The 17,200-nt window shown below is 41.6% G+C and overlaps 1 protein-coding gene across 4 annotated transcripts in view; it reads right to left on the reverse strand.

Annotated features, from left to right (window-relative positions):
* Nucleotides 1–17,200, reverse strand: part of STX18 (syntaxin 18) — a 127,306-nt gene that overhangs the window by 60,597 nt on the left and 49,509 nt on the right. The window contains exon 3 of one of the 4 annotated variants that reach the window (XM_046656616.1): nucleotides 13,085–13,209. The exons of 2 other annotated variants lie outside the window; for them this stretch is intronic. In XM_046656616.1, the coding sequence (XP_046512572.1) occupies nucleotides 13,085–13,209 (125 nt within the window). Of the gene's footprint in view, nucleotides 1–11,606; nucleotides 12,023–13,084; nucleotides 13,210–17,200 lie in introns of those variants that run through there. One more of the 4 variants, XM_046656617.1, reaches the window with a different exon arrangement.

The following is a 17,200-nucleotide window of genomic DNA, read 5'->3' on the forward strand; positions in this document are numbered from 1 at the left end:
CCACTAGACCTAAATTAAGTTCCTTGAGGTCAGGATCTATGTCCTGTTCATTTTTGTATCTCTGGTAGTGCCTAAACATTGGAAAGGGGAAAGGAGGAGAAAAAGAGAGGGGGAAAAAGGGGAATCCAACAGAAAAGGCTTCAAGACTTGATAACTCCTGACGTACAAGCTGGATCAAAATGGTATCACAAGATTGCACCTACATAACTGTGTGAACAAACACATGAAGAAGGACATGCCCACTGTCTCTGCAAATAATTCTCCTAGAAAGCCAGAGAGGTAGGTTCAGAAGGTGCAAGCATCGGCATGTAAAGTGCGAGACTGTGCCACCGAACGCCCTTCACGAGAGGGGATCTGTTCTCATGGTCAATCATGCTCCACCTGACGACGGCCCACCAGGGAAGAGTTTTTACGTCAGTGAGCTGTGGTTCTGATTGCACTGCTGAATTATGTCAAATATTTCTACAAGAGAGGATGGATATGGCCAAATAGAGAATCTTTCATTTCTAACACAAACTGTAGTTTAAAAACAAAACTGAATTGTAGCTAAAAGAGAAAAGGAAGAAAGGAAAAGAAGGTACTATCTAATATCTCCTCTGTACCAGTCTCTTTAAGTGGGTTACTTCATTTAATTCTGACAACAACCTTGTAGAAACAGATATTTTTCTTAGCGGAAAGAAACCTAAGCCGTGAGAGTGGTGCTGCCAACAGAGCTGGGATTAGAAGCCCTAGTTACGCTGAGCCAGCACGGGCCCCTCAAACCAGTCAGATTCATGAATATGTTGGTTTTCTCTAGTTCCATTTGATATTAAAGTTATTTTAATGCCTTCCACGTATTGTTATGTCACTGGTTTAAAAAACCTCCCTCTTAATATTTAATAGTATGGAATTATAACGAATTTTTACTTAGGTGTGATAATGGCATTATATATTATGATTATGTTTTTATTTATCTTTTTGTTTTTAATTCCTTATCTTTTACAGATATATACTGAACAACTTACAAATGAAATGATACGACGCCTGAGATTTGTGACAAAATAATAAAGGGGGCTAGGTAACAGATGAAACAGGATCAGTAATGAGTTGGTAGCTGTTGGAGATGGACACATACATACATGTCACTTCCTTATACTACTCTGTCTACTTCAGCACATATTTGAAATTTTCCATAATGAAACATTATTTTAAAAAATCTCCCATTTAGCACTTTCTTCTCTTAACATTTTTAGTCATTTTGAAGTACAGATTTTCTGCTATCAAACTAGTAATAACTCATACTTGAAACAACTAAATCCCACCCACAATCTGTAGCTACTTCATTTATAAGTACTTGCACTCTGCTGAAAGTTCCATTTAACAGGATCAATACCATTTTAAAAAAATCAACAACGAAACCTTCGTTGAGTGTTCACCACGTATTCCAAGAGCTCAGCATGCATTAGCTCCTCTAATTCTCCCAGCAACCCCCAGGACACAAGTAACACTATTACACCTGTTTTACAGATGACAAAACTGAGTCAGAGAAAGAGTCAATAATTTGCTCAGGGACAGATGGGGTGAAGCCTGGATGGAAGCCAGGCATTCTAAACGTCAGGCTTGAGTTCTTAACCCCTAAATTTAGGCACAGATTCTTGACAGGTCACAACTGTGGTTTTCCAGTAGAGTATTCACAAGGGGGATGACAGGGAACTGAGACAAAGCATCTGAGTGAGTGACGTCAAGCTGTTCTTTTTTTCTTCTATCTGTATTCAACAATGCACTACACACTTGACTTCACCCAATAGTGACACTTACCAAGCACCAGCCACGTGTGTGCCAGGCAGTGTGTAAGCTGCTCAACGCGTGCTGGCACTTACCCACCCTGTGACAACTGGCTAAATGAGACATTACTCCCATGTGATGTAAAAACATGGAGACTGAGGCCCACACAAGGTCCTAAGACTACTAAGCAGCAGAACTGGATTGATCACAGGTCTTTATGACTCAAAGGCTAGGTTATTTATTCTATACTATACAGTCAGAAGACTAATAAACCACTAATAACGAGCTTCAGTTTGAGGTTTTTGTTTATAGAAATGTAAGCTGGGTTTCACGTGAGAGTATTTGTCTACATTGATTTTAAATTGTTTTTAACTACAGTGGATACAGAAAGATCTGCAAGAAAGGTTTTTGAATGTTTCCACATATAGCGCTCATTCTGAAAGTCACTTATATGATAAAGCAGGAACATGCATACATCTAAAGAGCCTGTTGTCACTGGCCGAAGTCGTCTCCTCTGAGGTCAGCTGCTGTGCCTTGCGTTTTGCAACATGGGAGGCTTGGAGTTGGCAAGGCCGTAGGGACATTGAGAGGAAGGGCCACAAACAGGAGCAAGGAAAGAGGACAGTCATAAAGTCTGTACAATGGTGACCAGCTCATTCTGAGTATCGATCATCAACACAGGGTTTAAACAAGTAAGGACGACAACTCCAGGACTGGTTTTCTTCCCCACAGGTAAGTTCATCTCCATCTACCCTTTAACTCGGGATGGGGTAGGCAGAGGAGCAGACTCTGGGCAGAAGACTCGCTGTAGGGTTTGGGTAGAGTAGGGCAGAAGAGAGAGACGGGTAAGAAATCCAGGAAGCTGGCTGAGATCTTGGCTTCCAATCTCTGGCTCGCCACTTACTGCTGAAGGGAAACCTGATTCCTCGTTCCTTAGGCGTCATGTGGAGGGCCTTCAGCTGGACTAATATTGGTGGCTATCTCCTTCGCCTTCACTCACTCTTCTGAGGGAAGAGGAGCGACTTATCTGGTTTATGATTTGGAGAAGGGAATGAGCACGCTCGGCAGCCAGCCAGCAGAGAGGGGCTATTCTGGCCCATGTTCCACTCACATTTGGCCACAAACCTAAAGCTAGGTTCTCCGCGTGGCTTTTTAAGGTTCTGACTCCTGTACTTCTCTTTTAGGTGGTTCCAGAATTGGACTGGGAAGACAGGAGTGCTTTTTATAAGCTCCCCTAAACTCGTTTAACCTTTGCCAACCGTAATTTTCAGGAAGTTGCTTAATCTCCCAGGGCTTCACTACAAAGAGAGGGCAGTAAAAATTATTTTTAAAAAATGGTAGTAGCACAACTTATCAGCGCAAAATAACCAATAACCATCCTATAGATAAGAGGAACAAGGTGAGTTAACTTGAGCGAGAATGAGGACTATAACCCAGGAAGGTCTTAAAAAGCGTTCTGGAGAAGCATGGTTTTCAGTACAGTCTTATATCTTTTTAGAACAAAGAACATACGTTAAACACACCCGGGATACATTTTCATCAAAATTTCAAAGAGGTATTCAGCTGCAAATTAGCAGGTCAACAGGACTGTGATGTCAGGAAAGGGACTGATCTGGGAGTTACCAGTAGGGGGAGGAGGAGAAGTCTGCATTCTTATCTTAAGAGAGTGCATTCTTTACTTTAATGGTTAAGCAGATGTACAATGTATGTTTGATAGGCCATAAATCAGGCTTTTTCATATAAGCCGAATCAGTTTTGAACCCGCATAGTTATCCCATAGCCCTCAATATGTGAAAACCTCTTTTTAAGGTTAACAGCCAACTTTTATTGAGTGTATACTACGTGGCAGGCACCAATCTAAATGCTATGTATCCATTATCTCAGTTACTTCTTCTAACAACCCTATAGGATAGGTTCCATTTGTTGACGAAAATAATCCATAACCAATCTATAAATGAAAATTTGGGTGAGTTTATTCTGAGCTTAAATCTGAAGATTATAACCCGGGAGAGTCTTTCCACAAAGGAACAGAGCACTCCAAAGAAGTGGGGGTATACAGGGTGGTTATATACCCTCAAAGGGTATGTTTCACATATGACTGAAATGTCCCGTTTACAATAGTCACGAGGCTGCTCTGTCAGCACAGTGATTGATGGAAACAGCAGATAGGTCTGCTGTCTCAGTGAACGTCGCAGGTTGGCAGGTCTGTTGCCTCGAGCTGGGCGGTCACAGATGAGCGCTGCAATCAGTTCCCAGCCTAAAGAAAGATGCTTAATCTTTAAGGAGATGCCAATGTTGGGAGGGGGAGGGAAGTTGCACCTTTATCTCAAAATGTCTAAGCAGACATACAATGCATGCGCAATGGCCACAGTCAGGCCCTTTTGGAAAAAACAAAGTCAGGCCGAATTAGGTTTATACCAAATGGCTTCCTCATATACTCCAATATATCCTATTGCTTGCCATTTCAATTTGTCACATTATAATCTCATTTTACAGATGAGAAAACACTGAAGTAACACATTTCATATAAACGGTTCAAAATAAATGGGAGACTGTGACTCCCAAACCAAGCGCCTGTGTGCTGTCCGTCTCCACAAGTCTACCCACAAAGATGACCCTGCTCTCCCATCTGAGCATGGTGGGCCTCTGAGGGTTACTTTCACCAGAAGTGTAGATGGAACATTTTGAGATTAAAGTACCCAATGGTGCGATGACTTGTTCACATGAAAGGCACTGTCTTTAGCTACGGGACAGCAGAAAGCTATCAGCCATGCTTCAGGATCAGCCAGGATCTGGCTTCTTCATGAGGCTGATACTTAACCAAATGAGTTACTTAATCTCCATTCTAAAACTATAGGTATTCATCTGACCCATCCCTTTCTTTCTCTGAAGATAAATCAAATTCACTTTTAAGTAACTATAATTTAATAAGGTGAATTTCCCAAATCATCACGACATTGAAATTTTCCATACAACCATTTACCATAAAAGCAAACTGATTATAAAACAGTAGCAGTATGGTCCCTATATTAGATGTACTTGACAGGGAAAAAAGATGCTCACGTCACCTGTCCTTGTACATAAAGGTTTTACTAGGAGAGGCCAAACAAAAACATCCCAACATAGGTACCTGTGAGACCTGGCCCCATGGGTGAATCTGCACTGTTGACGTGGACCCAACCTCAGGGACTACTCCTGGTTTTCCCACAAGCATATTGTTGGGGGTGCAGGGCGGGGGAGGGGTGGGGTGGTCCAAGGTTGCCCAAAGCATGTTCTGTGTGGTCCATTTACATACAATACATGAGATGATACCTAAAGCTGTACACATACAGAGAGCGGAATCTAGAAGACTGCTGATGAAAACGTTGATGGTTGTCTGGGGGCAAGATTTAGAGATTTGGCTTTCTTCTTAATACATTTTTATACTTTAAAATTTTTCTGCAATTAGTATGTACAATCTTTGTAATTAGACAAAAATGCTTTTAAACTAAAAGATCAATCTCCCCGCACACCTCCCTGACTAAAAGTGTACAGGGACTCCCCATCACCACAGGAGCAAGTCCCAGTCCTCCGCCAGAGCCCTCTCGTGTCCCTCTCCCTGCTGACTGACTTCCCCAGGTTCAACGCCCCCCTCCCTCCCAGTCCCCGTCTTCTGAATTACTCCTACACACAGGACTCTACTCAGGCGACACACCTCCTGAAAGACTGCTCTGCCACTTCCAGGCCAGGCTAACGACCCTCTTTTCGGAGATGGTACCGTCTTGTTTCCAAAGTGTTTTCATGTCTATCTGATGTAAGCTGCTCAGGCATATGCCATCCCAAAGTGGTTCCTCAATAACGATTTAATGCTCTGAACTGAATTTTCTTTCTCCTTCAAAAATTAATAGTAGGGTAAAACTCCAAACATAGCAAGTTGGCTCCATTCTTCACATTATCCACTAGATGGCAACACAAGTATCATAGTTGTACTAATAATGGGAACTCTCAAAAATATCGCAATTTTTTCCCAAGAGCTTTTAAAATTTCTCTGGTTCTCTGTTTCTGATCTAGAATCAAAGGATTATTACAGGTTAATTGTTCTGCACGGGCTGAAGCTGAAATGACATTGTTTTAAATTATGCGTGTGCACTTGGATGAATCCAAGAAGATTTTAAAATACTTCACTCTGTGCAGGTTCGACACAAAGGGAGCTCCGGGAGCATGGCTGCCATCTGCCACTGCAGGCGGCAGGCCCAGCTTTGTTTACATGTGTCACCCACAGAACAGTCCTGCTAGCTGCTCCTTCGTGGGTGTTTTATAAATTACCCAAAGCAAGATAAACTGTAAAACAAAAACCCTGGTACAAAACGGTGGGATTCTTCTCAAAGGATGACGGCATTTTAACTGTAGGGAGAGTTCAAAGCAGAAACAAGTGTCCTTTGCTGATCACAGCAGTGGTTTGACTCGCAAGCCACTCCCCGCCCCCCTAGGATGATAGGAATTCTGTTCTGCTGGCACTCCCAACACTCCCAACAAAGACTTGATTGATTATGAAACACTAAGTACCGATTTGCATAATTTGCCTCTGCAAGAAACAACCATTGTTCAAGATTAAAGAGACTCCAGTAGGTCCCTCTGGCATATTGTAAAAAGTTCCCTGTAACACAAAATCATTATTTTTTTCATTCAATCGGTGGACACAGCTTGCTGTTAAGCTTAGTAAGCAGCCAAAGGCACAGCCAGAACAACCGCTGTTGTATAAATGTTTGCCAACTACTGATAAGCTAAAATGGTTTTTCACAAGGATTGTGTTTCCAAGTTTAATTTGGAGGCCCACTAACTAAATTCCAAATCCACTCCCTTCAGTCCTAATTGAAAAATGCATCCATACCAATTACAGCTAAAGGTTCAGAACCAACACCCGTCTGGAGCGCGTCGACCCTGCTGAAATCACAGTGGGGGTTGTCCGAGTCCCGTCCCATGCAAGAGAAGCTCCCCAGTGACTAGTCACCCACAAAAGGGTCTGGCACGGCCACAGACATTCCCCTGGCACCCTGGGTCCCAGCGGTGAGTTTGTGAAGGGGCTACACGATGAACTGCTCCTTCCATGCTTTCTGCTTTCCTCTCGGCAGTTGTTAAGCACTATGGCTGGCCTCCTGGCACTTCCCCCTCCCCCCACTACATGACGCCACCCTTCAACGAATGCAGGGCACTGGAGGGGTGACAGTCATGGTGGGAGCTCCCAGGCCTCACACAAGCTCCCACTGCTCTCACCTGCCCCTCCTGAAGCACTACGCTCCCTCCTCTTCCAGGACCCCACTCTCTCCAGGTTCTCTTCCTAAACCTCTGTCAACTTTTCTTCACCTTCTGGTGAAGAAGACTTCCTCCTTGGCTTTTGCTAACCTCAAACTTTCTTAAGTTCAGCCCATACCCATTCTTGCTAAACCACTCGTTCCCAGCCATAGCTTTATTTACCATCTACAGAAATGTCCACCCAGCCCCTGCCTCGTGCCTGTGTTCCAGATAAGTCTACTGTGTGTCCCACTGGTGCCTCAAAAGCAACATGTCTCAAAGCGTTAATTACTTAACCACCTACACTCACCCCTCCTGACTCACTCCCAGTCCTCTCTGTACCTATCCCCAAAGAGAAAGAGCCTCTCTCTCTCTCTCTCTTTCTCTCGACTCCCCATGTTAGAAAATCTCAGATCATTTTAGACTCTTCCTTCTTTTTCACCAAGAAATTAAACTGGTCAGCTGGGCCTGTCCACTCAACTTGGTAAACATCTGCCAAAGGAATTGGTACCCACCACCCAGCTTCTCATCCTGTGCTTCCTGCACCGACCCCACACTGCAGACCCTCAGAGCTCCTCTTTGCTGGGGCCTGCTCTTTTCGGCCTCTGCACTTTGGCACCTGCTGTTCTCTACACCTGGAACGTTTTCTTTCTCATGGGCCAAACTTCTACTCAAGTGTGCTGGGCCCCAGGAGGTTTTAAAATATGGCATTCTGGGTTCACTTCTCACTTTCTCTGCATGAAGTCTTCCCTGAGGCATGCTATAAGTATCTGTTATAAATGTTAGTTGAATGCATATATATTCTATGCATTATACACATTATCTATATAGATATGTATAAAATATTTAAATGTTAGTGGAATATATAAGTGGTCTATCCCATCAGTCTGGAAACCTCATTAGACAAAAGACATAAGGTGATCTTGATGTAAGGGAAACTGTAATCAGTAGCTAGATAACCTGTTTGGATTTTTGTTGAGAACCAATGCCAACCTCAGTGGGTTGCAGCTTGCAGAATTCTGCAAATGATTTTAAGAGAGAGAAATAGGTGCATGAAAGAGAAGAGAGATGGATTTTTCTACTTTCACCTTCTATTCCAGCTTCTCAGATCTTGAGTAGCAGACAATAGGGATGCTTAAACAGAGGGGACAAGGACAAATAACACTAGTTGGGATGAATTTGGTGGGCTAATTTCTGATGTTAGCAACTAACTTTCTAACAACCTGAAAAGTATTGATCTTTTCTAATATTAATCTCCTAACCCCTTTTAAGAAATTCAGAAATTAAAAAAATAAAATCTTGCATTCTTAGTGTTAATGACACAACGGAAGAACTCATGACTTAATTTCAAAAGTTGGGTAGCACCATACAGCGGTTAATGACCCATGAAGCTCAATGCAACACCCATTTTAAAACAGGTCTAGGACCCTTAAACCTGAAGAAAAAGCAGAAGCCTATATCATGTTCTCAACTTCTGCCTCCTCACTCCTTCTGGCCCCAACCTCCTCTTTATATCTCATTGTCTTCATGATCAAACTTTAATCTACTCAAACATTTTAATTCCCATTCTTCTAGCTCCCCAAACTACATTTATTTGGCATTGCTAGCATATTCCTTCCATCTTCAAAGCTCAGTCTACTCCTGGCTTCTCTGACCTTTCTGTTTGCCCACCACATGTTAGAAGATGCAGAGAGCATAAAGCAAGCCACTATCTGCCTTCCTGGATGCTCAAGACCAACAAGGGCCTGGAACACACTGACCAACTTTGTTTGAGGAGCAGCACGGTAGGGAGCCCAATGCCTCTTCCAGGTCATCCTTCCTCAATTCCACTTTAAATAGTACCAAGTTCTTTTCACTCTGAATTGAGTTCAGCTACTGTGCTCCTTACATCAGAGACTTCTCTTTTCTCTAAGCATTCCCAATCCCCTCGAGAATTCTTTACACGAAATACACTTGCAGCTTCTCACCATACTTATTACTTTCCTCTAAATGTAGCAATTTATGAGCCTCAAAAATCAAAGCTGGTTCCAAGAATGGACTCAATACTATGGGTGTCAACAGGGAGTAAAGAGAGAGCAGAACCCTCACCTCCCTTGTTCTAGCCTCTGGGCTTCTATTAATGCCACCTAAGAGCATGTTCGCTTTCATGTCACTAAGTCAAGGTGATAACATGAACTAAAATCATCTTTTCCATGACTGCTACTGATAAGCTATATCTTCAAAATACCCATATTTGACCCTGGCCTCCTGTCATTTACCATTCTGATCATTGTGCCGTTAAAGAAAGCTGTAACTAAAAATCATCAATTAAAAAAATGAGATGAAAACAGGGCTGAAAAGGAAGCATGGAGCTATACACCTGTCCTGTGGACAACCAACTCAACTAGTCACAGACACCCTCATAGTCCAAATATTCAGTCCATTTAAGAAAATGTTTCCTCCACAAAAATATCATGGACTTTGAAATTAGCTCTTCTCCTCACCTACCTGCCCAGCAACTCGATCCAAAAGTGCACAATAAGACTAGGGGGACACGGCTCGTGCTCCGTGAGCCTCTGCTGGGTAATCATCACTACTTTCATTTCTGTGTGCTTGGAAATCTTTCTTTCATTTGTTCCCTTGACAAATCCGTAAGACCCAGGATGGGCCAGGCACATTAAGGAGGGAGTAACAAAGAAGAGAGGAAGGGAGGAGGGTAAACAGAACAGGAAGTTCCAGCCCAAGGACCTCCCATGGCTCTGTACTGCTTTTCAGACTCAATCCAAAGCCTGTTTGGTCTGAGGCTGTGTGGAGAGCATGTGTGCAGAGACCATGCGTGTAGAGGCTGTGTGGAGAGTGTGCATGTGTGTTGCACTCTTCTCAGTGTCTTTAATGTAAAGCACGAACGACAGACTCATACAGACCGGGGTTCCAATCACAGCCCTGCCACTTACGACTGATACGGCCTTGTGCAAACTATTTAACAACTTCGAGCTTTAATCTCTGATGTATAAACTTGAAACAATAATAACACTGAAGGAGGGGCCGGCCCGGTGGCGCAGCGGTTAAGTTCGCACGTTCCGCTTCTCAGCGGCCCAGGGTTCGCCGGTTCGGATCCCGGGTGCAGACATGGCACCGCTTGGCAAAAGCCATGCTGTGGCAGGCGTCCCACGTATAAAGTAGAGGAAGATGGGCATGGATGTTAGCTCAGGGCCAGTCTTCCTCAGCAAAAAGAGGAGGATTGGCAGTAGTTAGCTCAGGGCTAATCTTCCTCAAAAGAAAAAAAAATAATAATAATAACACTGAAGGAGACTATAAGTTGTCAATGAAAATAATTAAATAGTCTGACACTGTGTCTGGCACACAGTAGGTGCTCAATCATTTTAAATTTTCTTCTCCTGCTCTCCCCTCATCACTAAGACTCACTCAGGAGGTGGGGTTAGCCTGGTCTGTGGACTGCCACATGGCAGCGGATGGAAGGGGAGGTGTAGGGACCTGGGCCACGCTAAAGGGCCATGACCTAGGTCATTCCCAAAATTGCAGCCCTAAGCAGAGTGAAAAGCTGTCAAGTCAGAAGAACAACAAAATAAACTGGATTTGGCGCAAATCCAGCATCACTGAAGGACAGGTGGTGGTAACACTAGTAGTTAACATTTATGGAGTGCTTACTGTATACCAGGCATGATTCTAGGGGCTTTACACATATTTAACTTATTTAACCTATGAGGTAAGTACTGCTATTATTCCATGAAAGAGAAGGAAACTGAAGCCTAGAGAGAGGTCAAACACGCTGCCGAGGGTTCCACAGCATGTCAGTGACACATCACAATTTGGCCCCAGAGAGTCTGGGTGCAGAGTCCAAGTTTAACTGCCTTGATGGTAATGGGCAGCCTCCACCTATATCAAAGGTTAGAGCAAAGGCAGGTAAGGGCACAGAGCAACGAGCACCATGAGGAGTGGGGGTGGCCAACTGATGCAGGCTCAGTTCCATGATGAGGGGCATCTGAAAGAGGCTTTCTTGAAAGCAGCTTGGGGACAACTCACCTGGGTACAAACAGCTCCCAAAAAGAGCTGAACTTGGACAAGTGCTCTGCTGTCCTGCTATACCACCTCCACAGCAGAGCCACACCTCACGTCAAGCTTAACTTTAGTGCATAAGGTGAAGAGCACACACAGTCCAGAAGACACTTACAAAGGCCACACTGGATTCCATCACACACTCTTCCAATGAGCTCAAAGCAGCTCGTTTCCCCCAGAGCAGGAACAGATCACTCTTTCTTCAGTTGTGCATCAGAGGAAGTGAGTTCAGGAGACTGAGGAGAGTGAAAATGCTTATTCTTAAGATGCTAGAATCACAGGCAGTGAGGCAACACACTCTTACTAGAAGAGGCCCCAGGAAAACATAAACAAGGAAGGCAACAGCCATGCACAGCTGGCTCCCTCACCCTGCGGCACTCACATGCGGAGTGGACAAGAGGCCCTGTTGACATGGGCGTTTCTTTTCTGCCAAGCACACAGTTAACCTGCCAGTCCCATCGCTGTGGGATGCACCTCCAGTGTACGGTCTGCCCTTCCCCTGGACCCCAACTCACTCTCCTCGGTATGTTTCCTCTGCTCGCATCACCTTCCTTTTTCTCCATGCGGGTACTCTCCTCTTGCTTCGCCACATGCCTGTGCTGGGACCACCGTTCACATTTGCACTTCACAGGCAGCCTGTATCCATTTTGCTCTTTTGGAAAACACAATATGCATCCAAGCAGAAGGTGTGGTGAACGGCCAGCTCCAGGAAGGGAGGGGGACATTGAGCTTCTGGGACTTGTAGCCAGTTCCAGGCCTCAGTCACTGCTCTGGGCCTAGATTCCTCACCTGCACGCTGCAAAGGTTATACAAGAAGGTCCTTTCGAATCAGAAATTCCAAGATAACTTTTTGGTGTCCAAATCAACTTGAAAGTTCCTTATGACCAAACCCTGCTGGTTTCTTTTCATTCCTTTTATGCTTTCCAAAGTTTCAAGCATGATCCTAAGGATCCATCAATTCCTGGGGATCCTCAATTAAGGTTTTCTGACTTAGGGCAATTCAGCTGTCAAATCTTGGAAAGTCTGGTCATAAGAAATAAGCAGTGGAGCTGGATTTGAAACCAGGGAGTCTACCCAGAGCCTGTACTCTTAACTTTTCCTTGTTCTTATTATTCTTCAGAACTTTGACAAGAGGGGCGAAAGGAAAAAACATTCTGTTTATATCTGATTTCCTCAAATTAAAATCTCAACTCTACCTTTAAAACTATCTATTTATCTTACATAACAAATAGTGTAAAATTCAAATTTGAGTTTCATTTTCTAGAGGGGGTTATATTTTTAACTTCTTGAGTAGCCTTCCAGAAAGAATCATGAACATCTAAAGTATGTTCTCGACCTTTTCACTGAGCACAGACGCCTTTGAGACTGACAAAAGCACGTTATCTGATCTCTTCTCTTAAGAAAATGAATATTCCCACAAATACAAAAACTTCCTGCCTATCATTTTGAACTTTAGAGACACTTGGTTCACTGGAGCTCAGGTTAAGAACCTCTGATCACAAAAGATGGTTCAAAAAACAAAGGAACAAACACCAAACACAGAAGGGTACAACCTTTCTGTAAAGCTCCTGTGCGTAAAGAAGCACTTCCAGTTCAGCACCAAGGGACAGCCGCTGGCCATCCGTCCACAGAGGCTGTCTGCACAGTAACACCAACCAGTCACACCAAGGGACGGGCAGAGGCAGCAGGGACCCTGGGGCCTGAGGTGTGGGGGAAGACTGAGTGCATTGTGATAACCACTCATACATCTGCCTTACAACACAGAGAAAAGGGGAGAGATGGAAGAGAACCACTAATTCATGGCTGTCATTGTTATTGTTATCGTTATCGTTATCGTCGTCATCATCATCATCATCATCATCATCATCATAAATATTCAGTGTTTATGTCAGGCACTGAGTTAAGCTTGTTGCATAGATGACCTCATTTAATTCTCATAACAAACAAGAAAACAGTTGAGGAAACTAAGGCACAGAGCCATTAAGTAACTTGCCAACGTCACACAGCTGGCAAGGAGAAAAGTGAAGGTCCATACTCCAAAACTGACTCCAGAGCCCGTGCTCTTAAACTCTTCACTCTGCGCCTCCAAGCTTGGGTTCTTCCAGGATAAAACCTGAGCTGAAGAACAAAGCAAAGCAGCGTTATCATCCGGCCTTCTACAACTCCCCCACACCGAACTCATTAAAACGAAGCCACCAATTTTATTTATCAGCTTCTCCAAAAGCACTTGCTAAACGTCTTCTAAATTCTTCCAGTCATGGCAGAAAATACTAAGCAAATAAACACAGTCATACTCCACTGTAGTACGTTCCACATCCCAGGAGTATGTTCACTCCCTTTTGTGGTAAAGAAGTAAAAGACTTTTAAAAACTGTATTTCCAAAAAGAACTCTGTCGTGTTAATTTTGAATTTCCAAACCCTGGCAAGGTTCCTAGCTCAACAAATGTCTGTTGAAGGAGTGATACATTTTACCAAGAATTTGTCATTCTAAAATAAACATTAAGGAACAGCTATACATACCTAAAGCTGGTGGTCATGATGTGTTAAAGGTTTTTTTAAAATATGAAGTTTTCTCGCACCATTTTTACCCATTTTTTAGTATACACCAAAGGCACACACTCTCTTCAACAAGCAGCCAAGAATTTATGATCCATAGTTGATAATGAGCAGCAGCTCCCCCTCTCATAAGGTGAACAGATTAGCAAGAGGGTATAAAGTTTGTAGCAACAAACAGGTTCTACCCAAAGGCTAAACATATACACCCAAACACATGAAATCCCCAAAGACTTAATGCTGCCCTATTGACATAAAAAAATGATCTTTTTATTTTAATTATAACACCAACTATAAGGAGAAAATGTTTGCGAGGATGGCAAGGACCAGCACATACATCTACAGAAGTGGGAAAACCACAAATAAAACCGACATATCACAACTGCTCCCCGTCTCATTCTCCTGGGATCCCAGCCCTGGGTAGATACATAAAACCTCTCTTATTTGCAAGCCAGTTCTCTAAATCTTCTACCCATCGTAGCAAGTACAGTTCCTGTCCACTAGGTGGTACTCTCTACCATTCTGGTGTTCTCCTCGGTGAACAGTACATTACGTCAAGATGACAACAGCCTGGTTTTAAGATGATTTGTCTCTTGAGGATATACATTTGGTTTAAGTTTCCACTGCAAAGTTAAAGTTCTTAAGATAGGTCATGCAGATCAATTGCTCCTGTAATCTGAAACTCAAAAGAGCAAGTAATATCTAAACAGGGGAGGGGGTAGCCCTGAGCTTATAAGGTTCTCTAAAAGCCAGGAGACAGTCAGCCTGGCTGCCTCTAATCTCATCATCAAAACTGTTACCTTGTCCAGTTTCTGCTTCCCATCAGCAAAGAGAAGAGCGAAATCAACTGCGGGCGGTACAAAGGGAGAACATACATTCAACTTCCACACTGCTCAGTAGACGTCAAGAGTTTACATTCAACAGAAAACACTGATAACATTCGAACTCCCCAAGTATAATACGGGTTTGCTCTATCGAAACATTTTTTTTCTCTGTTAGTAAAAATAAAAGCAAAGGAATCAATGTGCATCTTATCACGAAGCTCTGAAAGAGGGCTTGGTAACAAGATACGGCCCGGCCCCCAAAGTCATCTTTCCGCCAAGTGAATGGGAATAAAATGCAGAGCGTGCTGCCCTCCATCGATCACGCAAATATTCACATTCCAAGCAAAATCCAGGGCCTTGTTTCATCATTCCCTGTCCTCAAAAAACACAGCTTCCTTTCCCTCATTACGGTCTTCTTTGGAGTGAATAAGGCACGAAACAAAGTACCTCTGTACACATGCAAAAAAAAAAAAGCAGAAAATATTATTTCTAGGAATCAGTTACAGACATTCTAACATCCTCTTTGCTTGAAAAAAATAAATAAAATTTAGTGGTTTCCAGGATTTAAAAAAACTGTAGCAAATTAACTGTTAAAGTTTTATAAAATGGGGACTAGCCTGATAAAAATTCTTACTTAAGTGTTCCAAATAACATAAAATAACTAGTTCCTAATACACATTTGCTAGAGAAAAATCTGTACGTAAAATAACTAAAAAAATAATGGTTAGATACCAAGCTGTAGATTACAGATCTTGATGTTGAGGATCAAATTATATCTTTTCAACCTACTTTTAAGTTTTACTGTTATACCTAGACACACAAAATTTAACTCTTATTTTGAAGTTTTATATTCACAACTCAGTTTGAAAGCTTAAAAGTAAAACCAGTATATACAATTTAAGCCCCTCTTAACGTTTTTCAGATCATTAGGTAAAGCACTTGAAACACCATGCATATAAAAATTTCTGTTCTTATCATAGCGATGAATTTCATTTAAAATCACATAGCAATTTGTAAGCAATAAAATTGTCATCAAAATGTAACACCAACTGCCCCCCAAACACACACACACTGTCTTTTAAGGGACACATGTAGTAATGTACTAAAGAAAGGAAAGTAAAACCTGACAATGTTCAAGAACTCCTTCAAAACTCTATAGCATTAGTGGGTAACTGATCAGATGTTGGCATGACCACCATTTCAAAAGTGTCTATATGTAATAACTGATAAAGTGATATCGTTCGACATTTATGGTACCATTACAGTTAAAATTGGACAAATTTCCCCAAGAATTGGGCTATAAGCAACTAAAAATAAAATGCCAATTTTCAATTGTTAGTTTAGTGAGGTTAGTGTTCCAACAATGAGATTTAAAGAAAATTTTAGATTAAGGTTTTTAAATTTTACTTCGATTTATAGTCTATATTATGGTCTATTTCAATAATTAAACCAGCTGAAAGATTTTTTCCTCCTTGCAAAATTAAGAATGTCCCTATATGCTAAAATTTAATGCTTATTTTGTAAAAAAATAATTAAAGTTTTCCTGGCAACTAAGTATGTATTTTGTTTTTTAACTGGAATCGATAAATACATATGTAATTTCTGTGCCCATAATTGGAAAGGGGCATTTTGGAGACGCTTAGAACAATCACTAAAGTTCTTAAAAAAAAAAAAAAAAAGAAGAGCAAAACTTTATCCATGTTGAAGAATTCATATTTAACCCTTGTTTTTAATTACAGCCAAAGTGTTTGTTCCAGATCCACATAAACCACTATTCTTCTCTCTGAAAATGAGTTTTTAGAGAAAATATTATTAAATGTTACATCTGACTTTAATAGAGTTTCCCAATTTGCTTTTGCATGTTTATTACCAAATTCTAATCATGACTTTCCCAAACTTATTTATACTTTCACACAAACTTCCAAAGTTTTCCCAACTTAAATAAAAACCCACAAAAACTGTGGGAAATGTTTTGCTTGAAAGATAAAAGTAAATTGGTCCAAATGTACATTTGCAATAATCAGTGTTTACTTTTGTTGCTCAAACATTCAGCTTACAGCACTTTCAATATCTGCATTCAACTTAATTTTCTTGTTTTGTTTTTTTTTTAAAAAAGAGAGAAAGTAGTTTTCTTTCCCCCATTTTGCTCCCAAAATATAAACTCTTTTAATATAAAGCATTTCTGGATCAGGCATGTTTTAACCTACATGCACATGTAGTCTCAACGGCATCCATATTACACACGAAATGCCATTTCTTTTAAAACTTCAGTCTGAATATTTTATAAATCTATTGTGAAAGTGAAATCTATTTCACTTTTCCTAATAAAACGAAGATCCAATTAAAATCTTAGTAAATGTAAACAGCAAAAGAACTGATACTACAATACTGAAGTGGAAAAGAGGATAAGTATTAATTCATTTACGTAAAAAGTTAAGTATTTTCCTTTAAGCATCTCTATTATAGATTTTGCACTACATTTATTAAAACAGAACAAACTTTTAACCTGGGAACAATTTACCAGTTAACATTATCTACTGAAAGAGGAAGTACACTTTGGGTAAGTAAAACACTGGAAACTATTTATGCTGCCCTTGTTCAAAGCTGCTTAGAAAACTGGGCTATGCACTTTTTAAAATCACCATTAAAAACAGTCTGAAGGGTAACTGTGACATAGTCAAGCCACAAGCCAAGTGATGCCATTTAATTCTAGACACAGAAATTTGTCTCTC

Source organism: Equus quagga, chromosome 3 (assembly GCF_021613505.1).
Source record: "Equus quagga isolate Etosha38 chromosome 3, UCLA_HA_Equagga_1.0, whole genome shotgun sequence".
Taxonomy (NCBI): Eukaryota; Metazoa; Chordata; class Mammalia; order Perissodactyla; family Equidae; genus Equus; species Equus quagga.